Source organism: Propithecus coquereli, unplaced genomic scaffold (assembly GCF_000956105.1).
Source record: "Propithecus coquereli isolate 6110/MARCELLA unplaced genomic scaffold, Pcoq_1.0 Scaffold80, whole genome shotgun sequence".
Taxonomy (NCBI): domain Eukaryota; kingdom Metazoa; phylum Chordata; class Mammalia; order Primates; family Indriidae; genus Propithecus; species Propithecus coquereli.
This window is the reverse complement of record NW_012154174.1, coordinates 7660861-7675676: the sequence shown is the minus strand read 5'-3', so window position 1 is coordinate 7675676 and position 14816 is coordinate 7660861. Positions and strand designations below refer to the sequence as shown.

Genomic DNA, 14816 nt, shown 5'->3' with positions numbered 1-14816 from the left:
CCAGGTATGACTTTAAAAGTTATGTATATTGGGATCAGAAGGGCATAAAAAACTTATTAGAATTAAAACGATATGAGAAGAAAAGACATAATGCAAATAATGAAGTTTAAGTATGGCCTTAAGTGGTGGGTATGATTTGGAAAGGCAGTTATGGGTATTCTAGCAGAGCAAATATCTTTTGTTTTTTCCTATTTTTTAATACTTTAAGAATTGAGTTTGTGCTATGTTGTGCAGGCTGGACTTGAACTCCTGGGCTCAAGCGATTCTCCTGCCTCAGCCTCCTGAGTAGCTGGGACTATAGGCACATACCACTGCACCGGGCTGACATAAATAATTGAAATAACTTTATCTTACCACCAGTAAAGTGATGTCAATTGGTTTTCTCTGCCTATTATCAACATTTAAAAAAATTTTTAAGAGACAGGGTCTTGCTATGTTGTGCAGGCTGGACTCAAACTCCTGGGCTCACCTGATCTTCCAGCCTCAGCCTCTGCATAGCTAAGACTACAGGCTTGTGCCATGAAGTGGCTTTTGTAGCTTTCTTCTGTTCCACTGTGAGCTCTCTACTCTTGCTGACCATACCCTTCCCACATCCTGTACTTTTTCGGGTTCAGGCTAGGGGCTAAAATGTACCCCTTGCAGCTGGCCTCTGCCCAGACCAGCTGTGCCTCCAGACCCCTCATCTTCTGTCCTCCTTCTCCATTCCTTTCCAACCCAAGGAAGCATTTAGAAGAAAAACCATAAATAGCAAAAGGTGATTTCATTATCGCTACCACCCTCCCCATCAAAAACAAAACAAAGGGAAAGTTTGATCTCGTATGATTGGGTACCTGAAAGGACTGAGTAGGTGAAAACAGGCTAGTTAGCCTGTATCTGGGCCCTTTCTTTGGAATTCTGAGAGTGCACTTGGGAGCGTCTACATCCTGGGTCTGGTCTTTGGTACAAATGTGCCCTCTGCTGGTAGAATGGGAGCACTGGCACTTTCCTTCTCGGAAGTCTTTAATTCTAGCCTACCTCCAAGGCTGTCCCTTCTTCATCAATCTCGGTCCACACTGGTCTACCTTTCTCTCCTCCTTCCCTCTCCCATCCCACCTTCACCTCCAGCCATTGCTTTCCCTTCCTCTGATTCCCAGAGACTATTAACATAGTTGCTTTCTCCAGGAAGCCAAGAAATTTTGATGGCAAAGGGCTCAGAGGGCCTTTCCAACTCCTCTCAGTTCTGTAAACTGAGGCCTTGCCTGGAAAGCATGGAACGGAGAAGGAAAGGGGAGAACCTGGATAGAGACTGCAGGGAGAGGGAACTACAAGGAGTGGTGGAGGTGGCTAAATTGGAGCAGGACAGAATTGGTAGGGAAGAGCAAAAGATCTGGAGATGAACGGAGGACAGGAACAGAGACAGAGATCAGAAGTTAGATCAGGGGAATGGGTTAGAGAAGATCAAGGAGAGATCAGGATTTGGGTATCAAACTAGAAGAGATGACAGCAACAGAAGGCATGGAGCATAAGTTTATTCTTGTGCACAAACCAAAGTCCTGTGACCCATGACGCACACTCAATACGCAAAGGGGATTATTACTTTCCAGATGAAACAGCAAACGTGGCTGGGGTGGTCTTGGTGAAAGGGGAGTCCATATCCCTGTAGGGTCAGAGATCAGGACCCAAAGCTGAAAAGGAACAAGAACCAGGGTTTTGAGGATGGGGTAGGACTGAAAAGAGGTTTTGGCTCTCGGTGCTTCCCTGCTCCTTCCCAGGTAGTATGACAAGCTGAAGAAGACAGACTGAAGGACAGACTCAAAGGAGGTCACACGGACACCAACTGTTCTTTCAGCACTCAGCACACACTCTCCCGCCTCCCTCCCACCATCATCCCCCTTCACTTGAACAAATTCAATTTTCTCCCTCAGATTTTTTCCTGATCCCCCCAATTTTTTCCCAGCTGGTTTCTTGTTACCCAACTTCACTTTCTGCCAACACTGCAGTCTCCCTCACCACGCTCCTGTCTGTGGCACGATCCTGATCCTGTCACTCATTTCCACTCTGCTTCTGGTTCCTGCCTCGCTCTCCACACCATGGCTCTCTTTTCCCTCCTTTCTGTCTTAGGCTCATAAGGAAATGAAGCCAATGATTTGTTCCTTCTCAGAGGAAATTTTCTTTATTTTTTTCACTTCCTGGATACTGAGTTGCTCAGCATGGGGCTCTCAAGTTACTAACTTTCTGAAATCTTGATGATTAGAAGAAGTCTTAGTTCTGTTCTTTGTCTAACTGGTATAACTCAGCCCATGCAAACTGTCCTGGCCCTTCAGTCTTCTCATACTCCATTAGTTTCACAAGATGCTGTACACCTGCTACAGACACTGGTCTCCAGGAGTTATCCTCTAATGAATCTGTGTCTCCCCACTAAGCTCTATGTGGGAATATCTGACCCTTCTCTCAGTACAAGGATAAGACCCGGAGTGGGTCTTTATTTAGACCTCCACTCTTACTCTTGCCTCAGACAGAAGAGAACATCTGTGCACACACACACTTGCACATACTCGCACACACGCATACAGGCCTAGGAATATGCCAGCCAAGCTTGGAAAAGCAGAGTGAGGAGTAGGGAGGGGCTTAGTGCAAACAGGTCAGTCCCTCTGCTGTCTGCCAGGTGGTAAGCTTCTTGCCTGAAGTCCCAGTGGTAACTTCTGTGTGTTTCTCACTGAACATTAAAGTAAGGCCCACAGAGAAAAGCACAAATGTAAAGAAACAGAGACCTGTGCAGAAATATGAGCAGAGAAGCCTGGAGATAAAGACAGAGGTACAGGCAAGGAAATACAGAGACAAAGAGAAGCGAAGATACCAAAGCAGAGATAGTAGGATGGAAAACAGCAGGGAGGTGGGGATTGAGGAGGAAGCTGGGGGATGGGACACCAACTCTTAAACTATCTCTGGCAGGAGGAAATTTAGCCCCCAGATGCCTGAGAAGAGAGGCTGGGATAGGGTAGGAGAAGCAACTTTAGGAACTGGATGTTCCACTTCTCCTTGGTCCTGGGACCTGTGCCCTGCTCACTGGTGCCCTGCCCCAGGCCTCCACACATGAGCCTGCAATCCTGTTCTGGTGGCTGAGAATCGGGGCCTGGCTACCTGAAAACCGCAGGAGCCGGGAGAAGCCCCAAGGCCCCTGGGAGACTCTGGAGGAGGGGCTGGGCTAGGAACAGGGGCTGAGGCCAGCTCTGCCCTCCAGATGGGCTCATCCAGGGTAGTGGCTGCTCTGGGGGGAAGCACAGTGGGAGCCAGGGGCTCCGCAGTAGGCTGGGGCCCCGGAGTGGAAAATCTGCGAATCTCCTGGACTCGGGCAGTTTTGGGAGCCCCTAAGGAGGTGGGGCCAGGAGTTGGGGGAACCTCATCAAAACAGAACATGGCAGTTTTAAGTTGGTAGGGTTGATGCCGCATGAAATCCAGAGCCTTGATGCCCTGCTTGGGGGTCGCACGAGGCCCCTGGGATTGGGCCTTACTCGGGAGAGTTCGGGCAGCCTGGGGGAAAAAGGGGGAGAGCAGTGGGTTGTAAGCAATAGGAGGTGGGGCACGGATGTTGGGTGAATATTTCCAGGAAGGGGGCAGTGAGGGGGTGGGAGAAGGACTTCTGGGCCGAGGGCCAAGGCGGGGACCAGGTGTAGCTTCCACCACATACCTATCTGCACGGCTCTGCCGCTTGGCAAACAGCTCCCCACCCCTTCCCTGAAGCCTTGCCGGCTCAGGGATTCCAGCCGAGGGGGCTGCCCCATTCACTAGCCCATCTAGGAGCCCTCGGGATGGAGGCTTAGGTGCCACTGGAGGTGGAGTCTTAGGAGCCGTAGGGGGCGGGGTCTTGGGAGCCATTGGAGGCGGGGTTTTAGGTGTCACGCGAGGCAGGGTCTTGTAACTCCTGGGCCCTGGTGGCTGCATGAAGTTACAGGCTTCAGCCCCGAGGCTCAGAGCGTCCTCCTCAGGACCGGATTCAGCACCCCCGGCCCGGGGTTTTTCATCCAGGTTTTGCACCAGCGATAGCAGCTCGGGGTTGGGCGAGTTCTTCTCCTCCTTTCCCGGCCGGAACATCTGCTTCCGGGTCCCCCGGCGCCGGGCCTCCTGCAGGATGCCGGTGCGGGCAGCTGGCACCGAGATGCGCTGTTCCCGGGCGCTGCGGGGCTCAGGGGCCGCTGGGCCTGGGGCGGGCACCTCTGGGCGCGCAGAGGATCGCAGAGGCGCAGATAGGAAGATAGACGCGGTGGATGTCATGGCAGCTGTGCTAGGAGGACCTGGGGGCTCTGGGGCTCCGCCTGGGGTAACAGGCCGGCTGGGGGCTGGGATGTACAGGGAGCTGGTGGCCGTCACCGGGCCCGAGGCGCGTGAGGTGCTGGCGGACCCCGAGGCTGGCATGTGGCTGGGAACCCCTGAGGTGAAGCTGGACTGAGGGGTGGGCCCCTGTGGAGTGGACAAGAAGGGGGGTGGGGCGGGGCTGAGGCCTCCCAGGCTTTCGTTCGCCCTCTTGGGCGCTACGGGCCGGAAAATAACCGAGGTGGTGCTTGGCCGCTGCCCTTGCAAGCCCGGGGTAAAGGGCCTGGCCGACCGGTTAAAGACGCTTGGAGCTGGGGTGGAGGCCCCACCACCCGGTAGGAAGGGGCTGGGGCTAGCCACGGGGGCCGGCAAGGGGCTGGGTGGGAGCACAGCCGCGTCCGGAGGAGCACTCTGGGCCCGAGGTGGTGACTGCAGGCCCTGCCCATTGCTCATGGCTGCGGAGCCAACCTTTTCCAGCTCCTGTGTGCTGGAGGCTGCGCGCTGGCGCTGCTGTTCAAAGAGCTGGACCCCTCTCCCAGAGGCCTCGCTCAGCTGCCCTCCCAGCCCAGGGCCCTGGCCCTCTGCTTTGCCTGAGCCCACCCTGGCCAGCTCCATGTCCAGATAGGGGCTGTCCCAGTCGGACTGATTGGTGAGGCTGCGGGCGTCGGAGAAGGTTTCTTCCTCGAGCTCTGACTCACTGGTGGGGGGAATGCCGTCCTCCTCCTCGGCTCCTGTCCCAGCAGCAGCTCCAAAGCTCACTAGGGTGTACTTCTTGGCTCTCTGCCGGCGTTTCTTAAACATAAGCACTCCCTTGGAGTGGGGGTTAGGGGCTGCAGTTAGCAGGGATGCAATCGTCCGGCATTTGGTCTTGGCTTCCTTCACACTCTTCTCTTGGAGGCTTTCTGCACGTTGCAGTTCTGAAGAGGCCAAGAGGGAGAACTGTCAGTGGGCTTCCCCAGCCAGTTCCTCAGCCTTGTTCCCCAAGGCTTTCACCCAGCACCCCAGCCAGTGCCCCCCCACCTCCCACCTCCTGCCTCCCACCTCCTACCTCCGACCTCCTGTCTTTCACTGGCCTGATCCACAATGTCTCCAGCCTGTGGCAAGGATCTCTGACTTGGGGGTAGAATGGAGGGTGAAGGGTGAAACCAAGGATAATAAAAGGGAGGCCAGAGTCCAGTTGGCTGCCCTGACACTACTCTGACCACAGCTCCTCTATCCTCGCTTCCCGCTCTTCTGCTCCTAGCTTCCCAGAGATGTGCTCTTATCCACCCCACACACATTCCTCGCCTGCCTCCCATTCCTGACTGGCAATGGAGGGGAGGGGGGGAATGTGTCACTCTCCATGGCAGGCAGGGAGATGAGGCAGGGCCCAGGGAGAGAAAAGATGAAAAGTGATGTTTTTCTCCCACCATAGAGACCATGTTAGGAGACTTCTCACAAAGTTTAGGACTCATCCCCTCTCCCCACCCCTTACTCCTATGATAAGGACACAAAGGACCCTTAGCAGTGAAGATCTTCATTCACAATTCCACCCCCATCATGCAGTCCACATCATAAACATTCACAGAAATAACTCCCGCCGCACATCATTTCAACGAGAATAGCAGTCTAGTGAAAGCCAGCTGTACGCATACTTTCTCCTGTGTGCTTTTCTCTCTCATTCACATATACCCCAGCTTACATACGCCTCAGTTCACACACACATATATAAATACTCATGCACCCACACAAAAACACACACTCAAATACATTCACACACCTACATGCCCCAGGTGGCCCTTCTTCCTAGACTTCCCCTTGCAGAGATCCTGTTGCTAACAGTTTGGACAGAATTTTAGAGTTTATCTTGGCCTTCCAATTGCCAGGGCACTCCTGTGTGCTTCACATCCCTGCTACTCACAGCCAAGGGCAGTCTTGAATCCAAGATGCAGGAAAAGCCAGAGTGCTGGTCTCCAAGGCAACCCTCCAAATCTTTGGGATATCTCAAGGTTATCAGCTAAATATATTGTCCTTTTCCCCAAGCTGGGGATGGTAGTGGGTAGGCTTCTTTGAGCCTCAGAGCTGCCCCCTATTTTTCAAGCCTTCTAGGTAAAGAGCTTTGGCAGCCGCTGCCAGGCAGGGACACAAAGACTACGTGCTAAAGGGAGCCAGGGCAGGGCTTTCCACGCCATGTGGGGCCTGGATAGGTGGGGCCAGGAAATGGGAGAGGTTGCTCTTCAGCCAGGACCCTGCCTTGGACATGGATATTTTCTGGTTGATGGTCCCCAGTTCCTCCTGAAAAATTCTCGAAATTCCGTCTATATTTCCACTCAAGATACCAAGCTCCTTTCTAAGTAGTGCTCTTATTCCTTTAATCCCAGCGTTTATACCACAGAATAGGACTGTGGATGAGAGAACAGGCATTAGAGTCAGGTTTGTTCAGGTTTCTGATACTGGGAGAGTTACTTCACCTCATTGAACTTCGGTTTCCTCATCTATAAATGAAGGTGATAATGGCTACCTCATAGGATTGCTAATAGGATTAAGTGAGATAATATAGGTAAATTTAGCACTGAACACAGCACTATGGCCCACTGTGAAGAACGATTACTATCAAAGCTTTCTTGACACTAGCACACATATAGGCGCTTTCCTGTTCACACATATCTTCTCCCACAGACTCGTACATGCATGCCCTCGTGTATTCATAATGTACTCAAACCTGTCTCACACACAGTCTGTTCCCATGAGTATTTTATGGCTCATGTGGTCATAAAACCCTTTGACATGTGGCCATAGCATCACTGAGAAAGGAGCACTAAAACTCTCCTGAGAAAAGGAGAAAGAGGACAGGAAAAGGAGGGAACAAGAGAATAAGACCTTTCCCAAAGACTGCCCTTCCTAAACTGTTGATGTATTCCCCTTCATTCTAGACCCCAGAACTCTCTTAGATACGGGAGTGTAGTACCTGCATAGAATGAGTCTTGGAGCTCAGGAACTGGGTCTGGGGCTTTGTCGCAGCTGGCTTGGCTGAGGGGCTCTTGGCTGATGGGCTCAAAGGTCTCCATGCCGAGAAAGGCAGTGTTGGCTGGAGCAGGACCAGCTTGAGCCACCCCCCATGCCTTTTAAAGCCCCTTTGTCTTGTCCCAAGAGCTGGCAGCTGAATGAGCTCACTGTACTATTTTTGGAGCCGGGCCCCCTCCCTTCTCTCCACTGCCCCACAAGCCCCGGTGTGATGGACGTGGGCACCTGCCTCCCCTTCCCCCAACTCCACCCCAGTGGACAATGAGGTCTGCTTGGCTAAAAATATCTCTGAGCCACTAACTACATTCTCACCCAGCATGATGGGAAGGGAGGGGGTGCTAAATTGAGACGTGAGGAAAGTGTGGGATCCTGAGTCTGCCTCTGGAATTTCTTTGTGGGATATTGGGCACTCTCAGGGATGTCAGACTCTAAATCGTCATGTACTTAGCCTGTATTCCAAACTTAGAGGCACAAATTCTATGGATCAGGAATCAGAATGGTGGAGGGGAGGAAAGAAAGATGAGAACCAGAGGGGGAAGCCTGAGATTTCGAGGGTGACAAGAAAGGTATATGTGGGAGGGGCATGGGAGGCATAGAGCAGGGAGAAAGTTCACCCTTAGACCTTGTTCTGTAGCTCACATCAAAAATAGCAAAGAGCCTGGGATAAGTGGAACTGGCTTTTTCTGCCCAGGCCAACATTCTTGCCTGAGATAAGGATAAGGAGGTAGAGATCCCTCCTTCTACCACTTCCTAGGGATCTCATGACCATCCCATAGCCTCCCAGTTGCCAGGAATCCTAACTGAACTTACTCAAAGGTAGCTCTGATGCTATGCCTGCAATTAACTCTGTAAAGAACCCCTATAGCCTTGCCCTGCTTCCCAATACTCCCCTGCCCTGAGTCCATACTCTGCCCTCACCCCACCCATACACAATCCTGACAAACGATAGCAATAACCACCACCAAACCCTTCAACTATTCATGTCCTTTCCAACTTCCCTCCTTATCCTGTTCCTGGGTTGGATTGAACCAGCTGTACCTTTTTGCTACATTGGTTCAAACAACAAAAATAATGGGGACCATGACAATAATTATGCTTCCCTTCCAGCCATCACTCTTTTCCTCTTGTCCTCAAGACTATATCTGAGGGACATAAGGTAGGTAGAATGTATGGTCATGGAGGGGTAGAGTTAGGGCTCAGATTGAAGGATCCTGGCTGGGGAAAAGGGGTTCATGCACTCACTGGCTTGCTTGGCCTTCTGCGTGTAGGTAGTAGTAAGATCTTCTGCCACTGGGTGGGGAACAGGCCCCACCATAGGGATGAGATGAGGGCCAGGCCGGAGTGGGCCATGGGGTAACAGCAGGGCTTCATCTGGAGGTGGCTGAAGGGCTGCTCCATCCTCCCAAGATGGGGAGCTCACACGGCTGTCACCCTGGCTCTGAGGGCCAGGGATTACAGGTACTGGCTCTGCTGGGCTGTCAGACAGGTAGACCTCATCAGGTGGGGCACCCGGAGGGGCGGGCCTCGTGGGGCCTCGGCGGCGGGGTCGGCGGGGCTTCTCCTGGGTGGCAGGACCATCAGCATCACTGTCTGTCTCTCCATAGTAAGCCTCACTGTCGGGAGGTGAGAGAAGGCTCCCAGGCTGAAGAGGCTGGGGAACTGGAGCACCAGGGGGCTCAGGACTCAGCGGAGATAAGGGTGACAGCACCTGAAGCTCACCAGGGGATGGAGAGCGCACAGACCCCTCATCTGCTACCCTGGATGGAAAAGATGACAAAACTTGAGAGATGTGCTGGGTGACTGACAGCTTGAGAGATCTGGAGGGGATGGGGGGAAGAGGTAAGGGAGACTGAGGGGACTGGTATATAGTTGGAATGGACTGGCTGGGAAGAGCGAAGATACGAAGACATACTGGGAGGCAAATGTGCTTAGAAATGGGCTTAGAGGAGGATGTGATGAGGAGTCAGGCAGGGGTTGAAGTCGGCCCATCACTCACTTGACATCCACTTGACACCCCCATCCCTTATTGCAGATACAGTCAAGCCCTTTAGGAGACATTCACAAACATCCACACTCCAGCAGAAATGCACAAGCAGAAGTAGGCACTTGTTAGTTGCTGAAGCCAAGCCAAGGAGATATAGAACTGAGACAGGCAATAGGAGTCCTAGACTAGGGAAAGAGAAGGGGAGGGAGGTCCATACCGCCGCACAGTGAGGACAAGCTGATTCCCTGAGGCATCGATGAGGCTCATGGCACTGGCATGAGAGAGGCCGGTGCAAGAGACCCCATTGATTGTCAAGAGCTGGTCCCTCTCTCGGAGTCCTGCTCTGCCAGCCTGGCTACGTCTTCGGATCTGAGATGTTGAAGGAGAGATTATAAGTGAAGGAGGGCTCCAAAGGGAATAGAATGAAAGGCGAGGACAGGAAGGACCCATGTGAGGGGATTTTACTTCGCAGAATAAGATGGGTGGGGATATATGTGGAGCTGCAGTTGAAGGGGACTGTCTAGGGGGAAGAAGGTACACACATTGAAGGGAGTAATACATCACATGATGGGAGGAAGGGTAACCACTGAATGAAAGAGGCTTGGAGAAAACTGCGTGGGAAAGGGCAGTATCTATACTGGCCAATAGTTCTCTTCTAGGCCTTGGAATCCCAGGTGCCATTACACAGTCAAGATGTTAGAACAGTATTCTAGATTGGAGGGAATCCAGAGGATTCTGGGAGATTGTGATTATGTGTGTATATGTGTGCCATGTGTGCACACGCATGTACATATGTTAAAATAATAATAAAAGTAGTGACTACCATTTATTGAGTTCTTACTAAGTGTTGGGCACCATGCTACATGTATTATTGCATTTAATCCTTAGAATGGTTCTATGAAGCAGGTACAGATACTATTATTACCCACATCTTAAAGTTCAGAAAACTAAGCCTGTAGGGTGAAGCCAAAAGGGTACTGACTTCATCTGAGAGGCCAGCCCTTGCTGTAACCTTCCTAGTACCTAAAAGAGTCTTACCCCAGTGAGAGAAAGGGTCTGACTTAGGGAAAGAGGGGCAGTGAAGGCGTGGGCAGGGCAGGGCTGGGCTGGGCTGGGCTGGGTGAGACAGCCTCAATTCATTATGCATCAGTTTCGTCAGAGAGAGAAATTAGAACTTCCCTACATTCCTGGAATTTGGAGTAGAAGCACATGCGCAGGAGAGCAAACACTGGGTGACCAGGCCCAGACCTCAGCTACTATGGTGCAATAGGAAATGAAAGCAGAGCCTTTCTTTTTCTCTGCTCCCTAGAAACCAGGAATTCTCTTTTTTAATAGCCCCCCAAAAGCCTGTGGTCAGACAGTACTCCCCCTACCAGACTTGAGCATGCTTCCCTGCCCACCTACCCACCCCATCTTCATGGCCCCCTCCACCCACTCCATAGGCCAATTGATGAGACTTCCCAGGATCCACTGGGCTCCCCTTTCCCTGAAACCTCATTTCAGGGGCTCTCCCTTACCTTGGACACCTGCAAGTGTTTCCTCTGCTCGGCCCCCCCCTGAAGTCGGAAGCCCCAGGGTGCTCCCCCTGATAGTGTGACCAGCACCTCCTCCTCAGCACCCATCGCTCAGCTTGGTCTATGGCCCCTGGAGTTTAGACAGTGTTCCAGGGAGAGAAGTCGAGGTGCTGGTACCCGGTCCGGCCTGCCTGTCCGGCTGTCCTGTTCCTGCTGCCCCAGGCCTCCCCCCCAACACACATCACAAACAGGCAACTCGGCCCTGGGATCAGTACAGTCCTGCACACGTGTCCCGTCAATCGGAGCTGTGCTCAAAATAGCTGCCCGCTGTACTCTCCCCTTCCCCCATCTGTGTTACTCCTAGAGCTAATTATAGTACAGACTTCTGCCCTCCACGTCCCTCATTCTCCTGTATGAGGCTTTTACTCAGGACTCAGAGTATTCTCTCAGCTTTATAACTAATGTACAACCTTTCAGGAACTACACTTTCCCTGATAGGATCATGGACTAATTGCAACTGCTTTCCTCCAAAGCCCATCTCAAAGTGGCAATAGTGGGGGCTTGAATTTCAGAGGTGGCAAAGAATGGCTTGTTTGGCTCCACAAAGTCCAAGACTTTCAGGAAAGAGTGCCCCCTTGCTACATGAATGTACTTGTTCATCAAAATGGAAATCTATATTCTACTGCAGTGCTTCGTGCCGTAAAGAGGAATTCTGATCAGCCTTGCTCCAGTTGAACTGTTACTTCTTCTGTAAAATCTTTCCTGACCACCTCCCAACTCCCCACCTATAGAATTAATCCTTCCTTTCTCTGGGCAACATATGTATTTTGTTCATATTTCTACTGTTGTATTTCTCAGCCAGTAGTATAGTTTGTGTATTTGCCTATCTTCCTTCCTAGACTGTGAGAAAGTTGAGGGCAAGGACAACAACCAATCAATAGCCCACAGAGTAATGGCTGATGTAATGGGTACTCAATAAATGCTTGCTGAATTAAATTACCTATTAAAATACATAGGTCATTATGGAAAAGTAGACACAGACAGGTGTGTGTAAATATACTAACCAATGTTATGAAAACCTGTACTTGTTTCTAGGCTTCCAGTACATGAATGTGCCCTACATTAAGAGATCTTCTTCTGTTACAAAACATAACATGGTGCTGTAACTGCTACGAAGGGCTACACAGTTTTGTAGAATAGCTGCTCCCCTAGTGCACTAAATGCTGTTTGCCTTGGTGTATGATGTAGTCATAGAAAACATTTGGGATTTCGGGTCAGAACTGGATTTGAGTTGTTGTTCCATCATTTATTAGCTCTGTGACCTCAGGCAGTCACTTGTCCTCATCAGTAAAAAGAGGATCTAAATATCCATTCATTCACTATTCAAACATTTATTGAGTGTTAGCTACACATGAGTCATTGTGGTATATTAGTGGTTTTCAGTTAACCCACAGTACATAATACAATCACCTGAAAAACTTTTAAAGCTATTAATTCCCTAAGAAAAGAGCGTAGGCTGGGCATGGTGATTCATGCCTGTAATCCCAGCATTTTTTTTCCCCCTAATCCCAGCACTTTGAGAGGCCAGGAATTTGAGGCCAGCCTGGACAACATATCGAGACCCCTGTCCCTACAAAAAATAAAAATATTAGCTGGCCATGGTGGTGTGTGCCTGTAGTCTTAGCTACTTGAGAGGCTGAGGCAGGAGAATTGCTTCAGCCCAGTTGCAGTAAGCTGATTGCGCCACTGTACTCCATCCTGGGTGACAGAGCCAAATGCCATCTCTTAAAAAAAAATAGGACAGAGCCATATAGGATTACATGATTATGTAATAAAATTTTATACAAATTACCCCCACCCCAAGGCCTCAGCTTTAGGGATTCCAATTTTATTGGTCTCTTACCCAATATTGGTATTTTTAATTTTTTTAATTTTTTAATTTTTTTTGAGATGGAGTCTTGCTCTGTCACCTGGGCTAGAGTGCCGTGGCATCAGCCTAGCTCACAACAACCTCATGGTCTCTCTCGAACTCATGAGCTCAAGGGATTCTCCTACCTTGCCCTCCCAGAGTGCTAGGATTACAGGTGTAAACCACTGCGCCCAGCTAGTATTGGCATTTTATAAGCAACACCGATGATTCTAATGTGCAACCAAGGTTGAGAATCACTGAGTAGAGCTACAGAAGTCAACTAAATGCAACACATCAGCCTCTGTCCTCAAGAAACTATCAATCTAGTATCTACCACTTACTAGGGGTGCAATCTTAAGCAAGACAGAGGATACCTACTTTCCTATGCTGATATGAGAGTTAAGTGGGATAATCACATGATAGTGCTTAGCAGAAGGCCCATCCTAGGGCAGGTGCTCAACAAATATTAGCTGGATTTGGCAAATTATTCATCTAGACCAGTGGTTTTCAATCTTCAGTGGGCAACGGAATCCTCTGGAGGGCTTGTTAAACTACAGCTTGCTGGGCCCAACCTCCAGAATTTCTGACTCAATATATCTAGGGTAAGTCTGAAATTTGCATTTCTAACAAGTTCCCAGGTGATACTGATACTATTGATCCCAGGATCACACTTTGATAACCACTGACCTCAACTATATACTGATATACAATGTCTGTTTCCTCAATGACTAATATAGTTTCCAGTACAGACTAACGTACAAATTTTTCAATGAATGAACCATTCTGTGTCTCAGCCTAACTAGTACGAACTGTCAACAATATGAGAGCAAGAACTTTTGTTCACTACTGTATTTCCAGAACCTGTAACATGGCTTGGCACACAGAAGTGCTCAAAAAATTATTAAGCGATGTTAACGGAAAAGAAGCCAAACTCTGTAAAATAATTTTAAAGATATTTATTCTGAGCCAGATTTGAGGACCATGACCTGGAGCCACACCCAAGAAGCCTTGAGCAACTGGACTGGCTGTGGTTGGGTTACAGTTTGGTTTTATACATTTTAGGGAGACAGGGGTTACATGTAAAGTCATAAATCAATACGTGGGGGGCATACATTGGTTTAGCCCATAAAGGTGGGGGCCATCTCAAAGCAGGGGTGGAGGGGTGGGGGGCTTACAGGTTACAGGTGGGGTTTAAAGATTCTTTGACTTGTAATTGGTTAAAGACATGAAGCTTTGTCTAGAGGTTTGGAATGTTTTAAGATAAGATTAAGATAAGGAGCTGTTAATCAGAGACAAGCCACTGGACATATATTTGTTGTATAAATTGAGGACCTGCAGGTTTGTCTTGCATGCCCTTAGGCCTGCTAATGGGTTACAAAGGATGTCCCCAAGAAGGGAGGGGGGCATGAGGAGGCGTGTCTGACCTCCCTCCTCCTGGCAGGCAATTTAGTTTTAGGATATCCCCTTGGCCAAGAGGGGGTCCATTCAGTCAGCCAGTGCGGGTGGGTCCCTTACGATTTTATTTTAGTTCACAGCGAATAAATAGTATTGAAAGACTTAAAAGAGGTCATGTATATGAAAAAAAAAATCCTCCAAATGTTATCTACAATTACTCTTATTAATTAAATGGGGTAATAATAACTGCTGCAGGAACTATAGCTCTTCAACAGAGATCAGAGATCTTTTGGCTGTGGTACACCTCTGTAGCTAAACGAAGGTGCTGTATAAAAATGGTTAATAACAACTGATCTTTATTGAGTGCTTACTATGATGTCAGGCAATCTATGTGACCTATCTAATTCCATCCACTCAGCAAGCTTAGATGGGTATTATTATCTCCATTTTATACCTCCCGATAAAAAAACTGGATGCACAGATTAAGTTGTCCAAACCAGTGAACCAGAACTCCCCATGCATGCAGCCTGATAGAAAGCAGAGTTAGTGCCCTTTACCACCACCACACGTTCTGCAAATTTCATGACCAGCAAAGGTCATGGGTGAAATCAACCTAGAGGACGGAAATCAATGGGGTCAAGGGTCAACAGGAAATGACAAGACTCTAGATCAGAGGTCATTAACACGACAAAGGTGGATTGGAGGGGCGTTACTAAAGATA

At 49.7% G+C, this 14816-nt stretch overlaps 1 protein-coding gene across 2 annotated transcripts; it reads right to left on the bottom strand.

Moving 5' to 3' along the window:
• Positions 1–2593: 2593 nt before the first annotated feature.
• On the bottom strand, positions 2594–10968 carry SYNPO2L (synaptopodin 2-like). Of its 2 annotated transcripts, XM_012663273.1 has the most exons (4): positions 10795–10968; positions 9495–9646; positions 8536–9050; positions 2594–5207 (listed from the first exon to the last, which is right to left on the bottom strand). In XM_012663273.1, the coding sequence occupies exons 1-4, from the start codon at positions 10897–10899 to the stop codon at positions 3043–3045; spliced, it is 2937 nt and encodes a 978-aa protein (XP_012518727.1). In that variant the 5' UTR covers positions 10900–10968; the 3' UTR covers positions 2594–3042. The 2 variants fall into 2 exon arrangements, with proteins under 2 accessions (XP_012518727.1, XP_012518729.1); XM_012663275.1 differs by lacking the exons at positions 8536–9050; positions 9495–9646; positions 10795–10968 and adding an exon at positions 7238–7351 and having other exon boundaries at positions 2632–5207.
• Positions 10969–14816: the final 3848 nt, after the last annotated feature.

Coding starts and splice junctions, on each gene's coding strand:
- SYNPO2L (XM_012663273.1), bottom strand. CDS start 10,899: ATGGGTGCTGAGGAGGAGGTGCTGGTCACACTATCAGGGGGAGCACCC. Junction 9,647..10,794: donor AACACTTGCAGGTGTCCAAG/GTAAGGGAGAGC, acceptor TCAACATCTCAG/ATCCGAAGACGTAGCCAGGC. Junction 9,051..9,494: donor CTTGTCCTCACTGTGCGGCG/GTATGGACCTCC, acceptor TTTTCCATCCAG/GGTAGCAGATGAGGGGTCTG.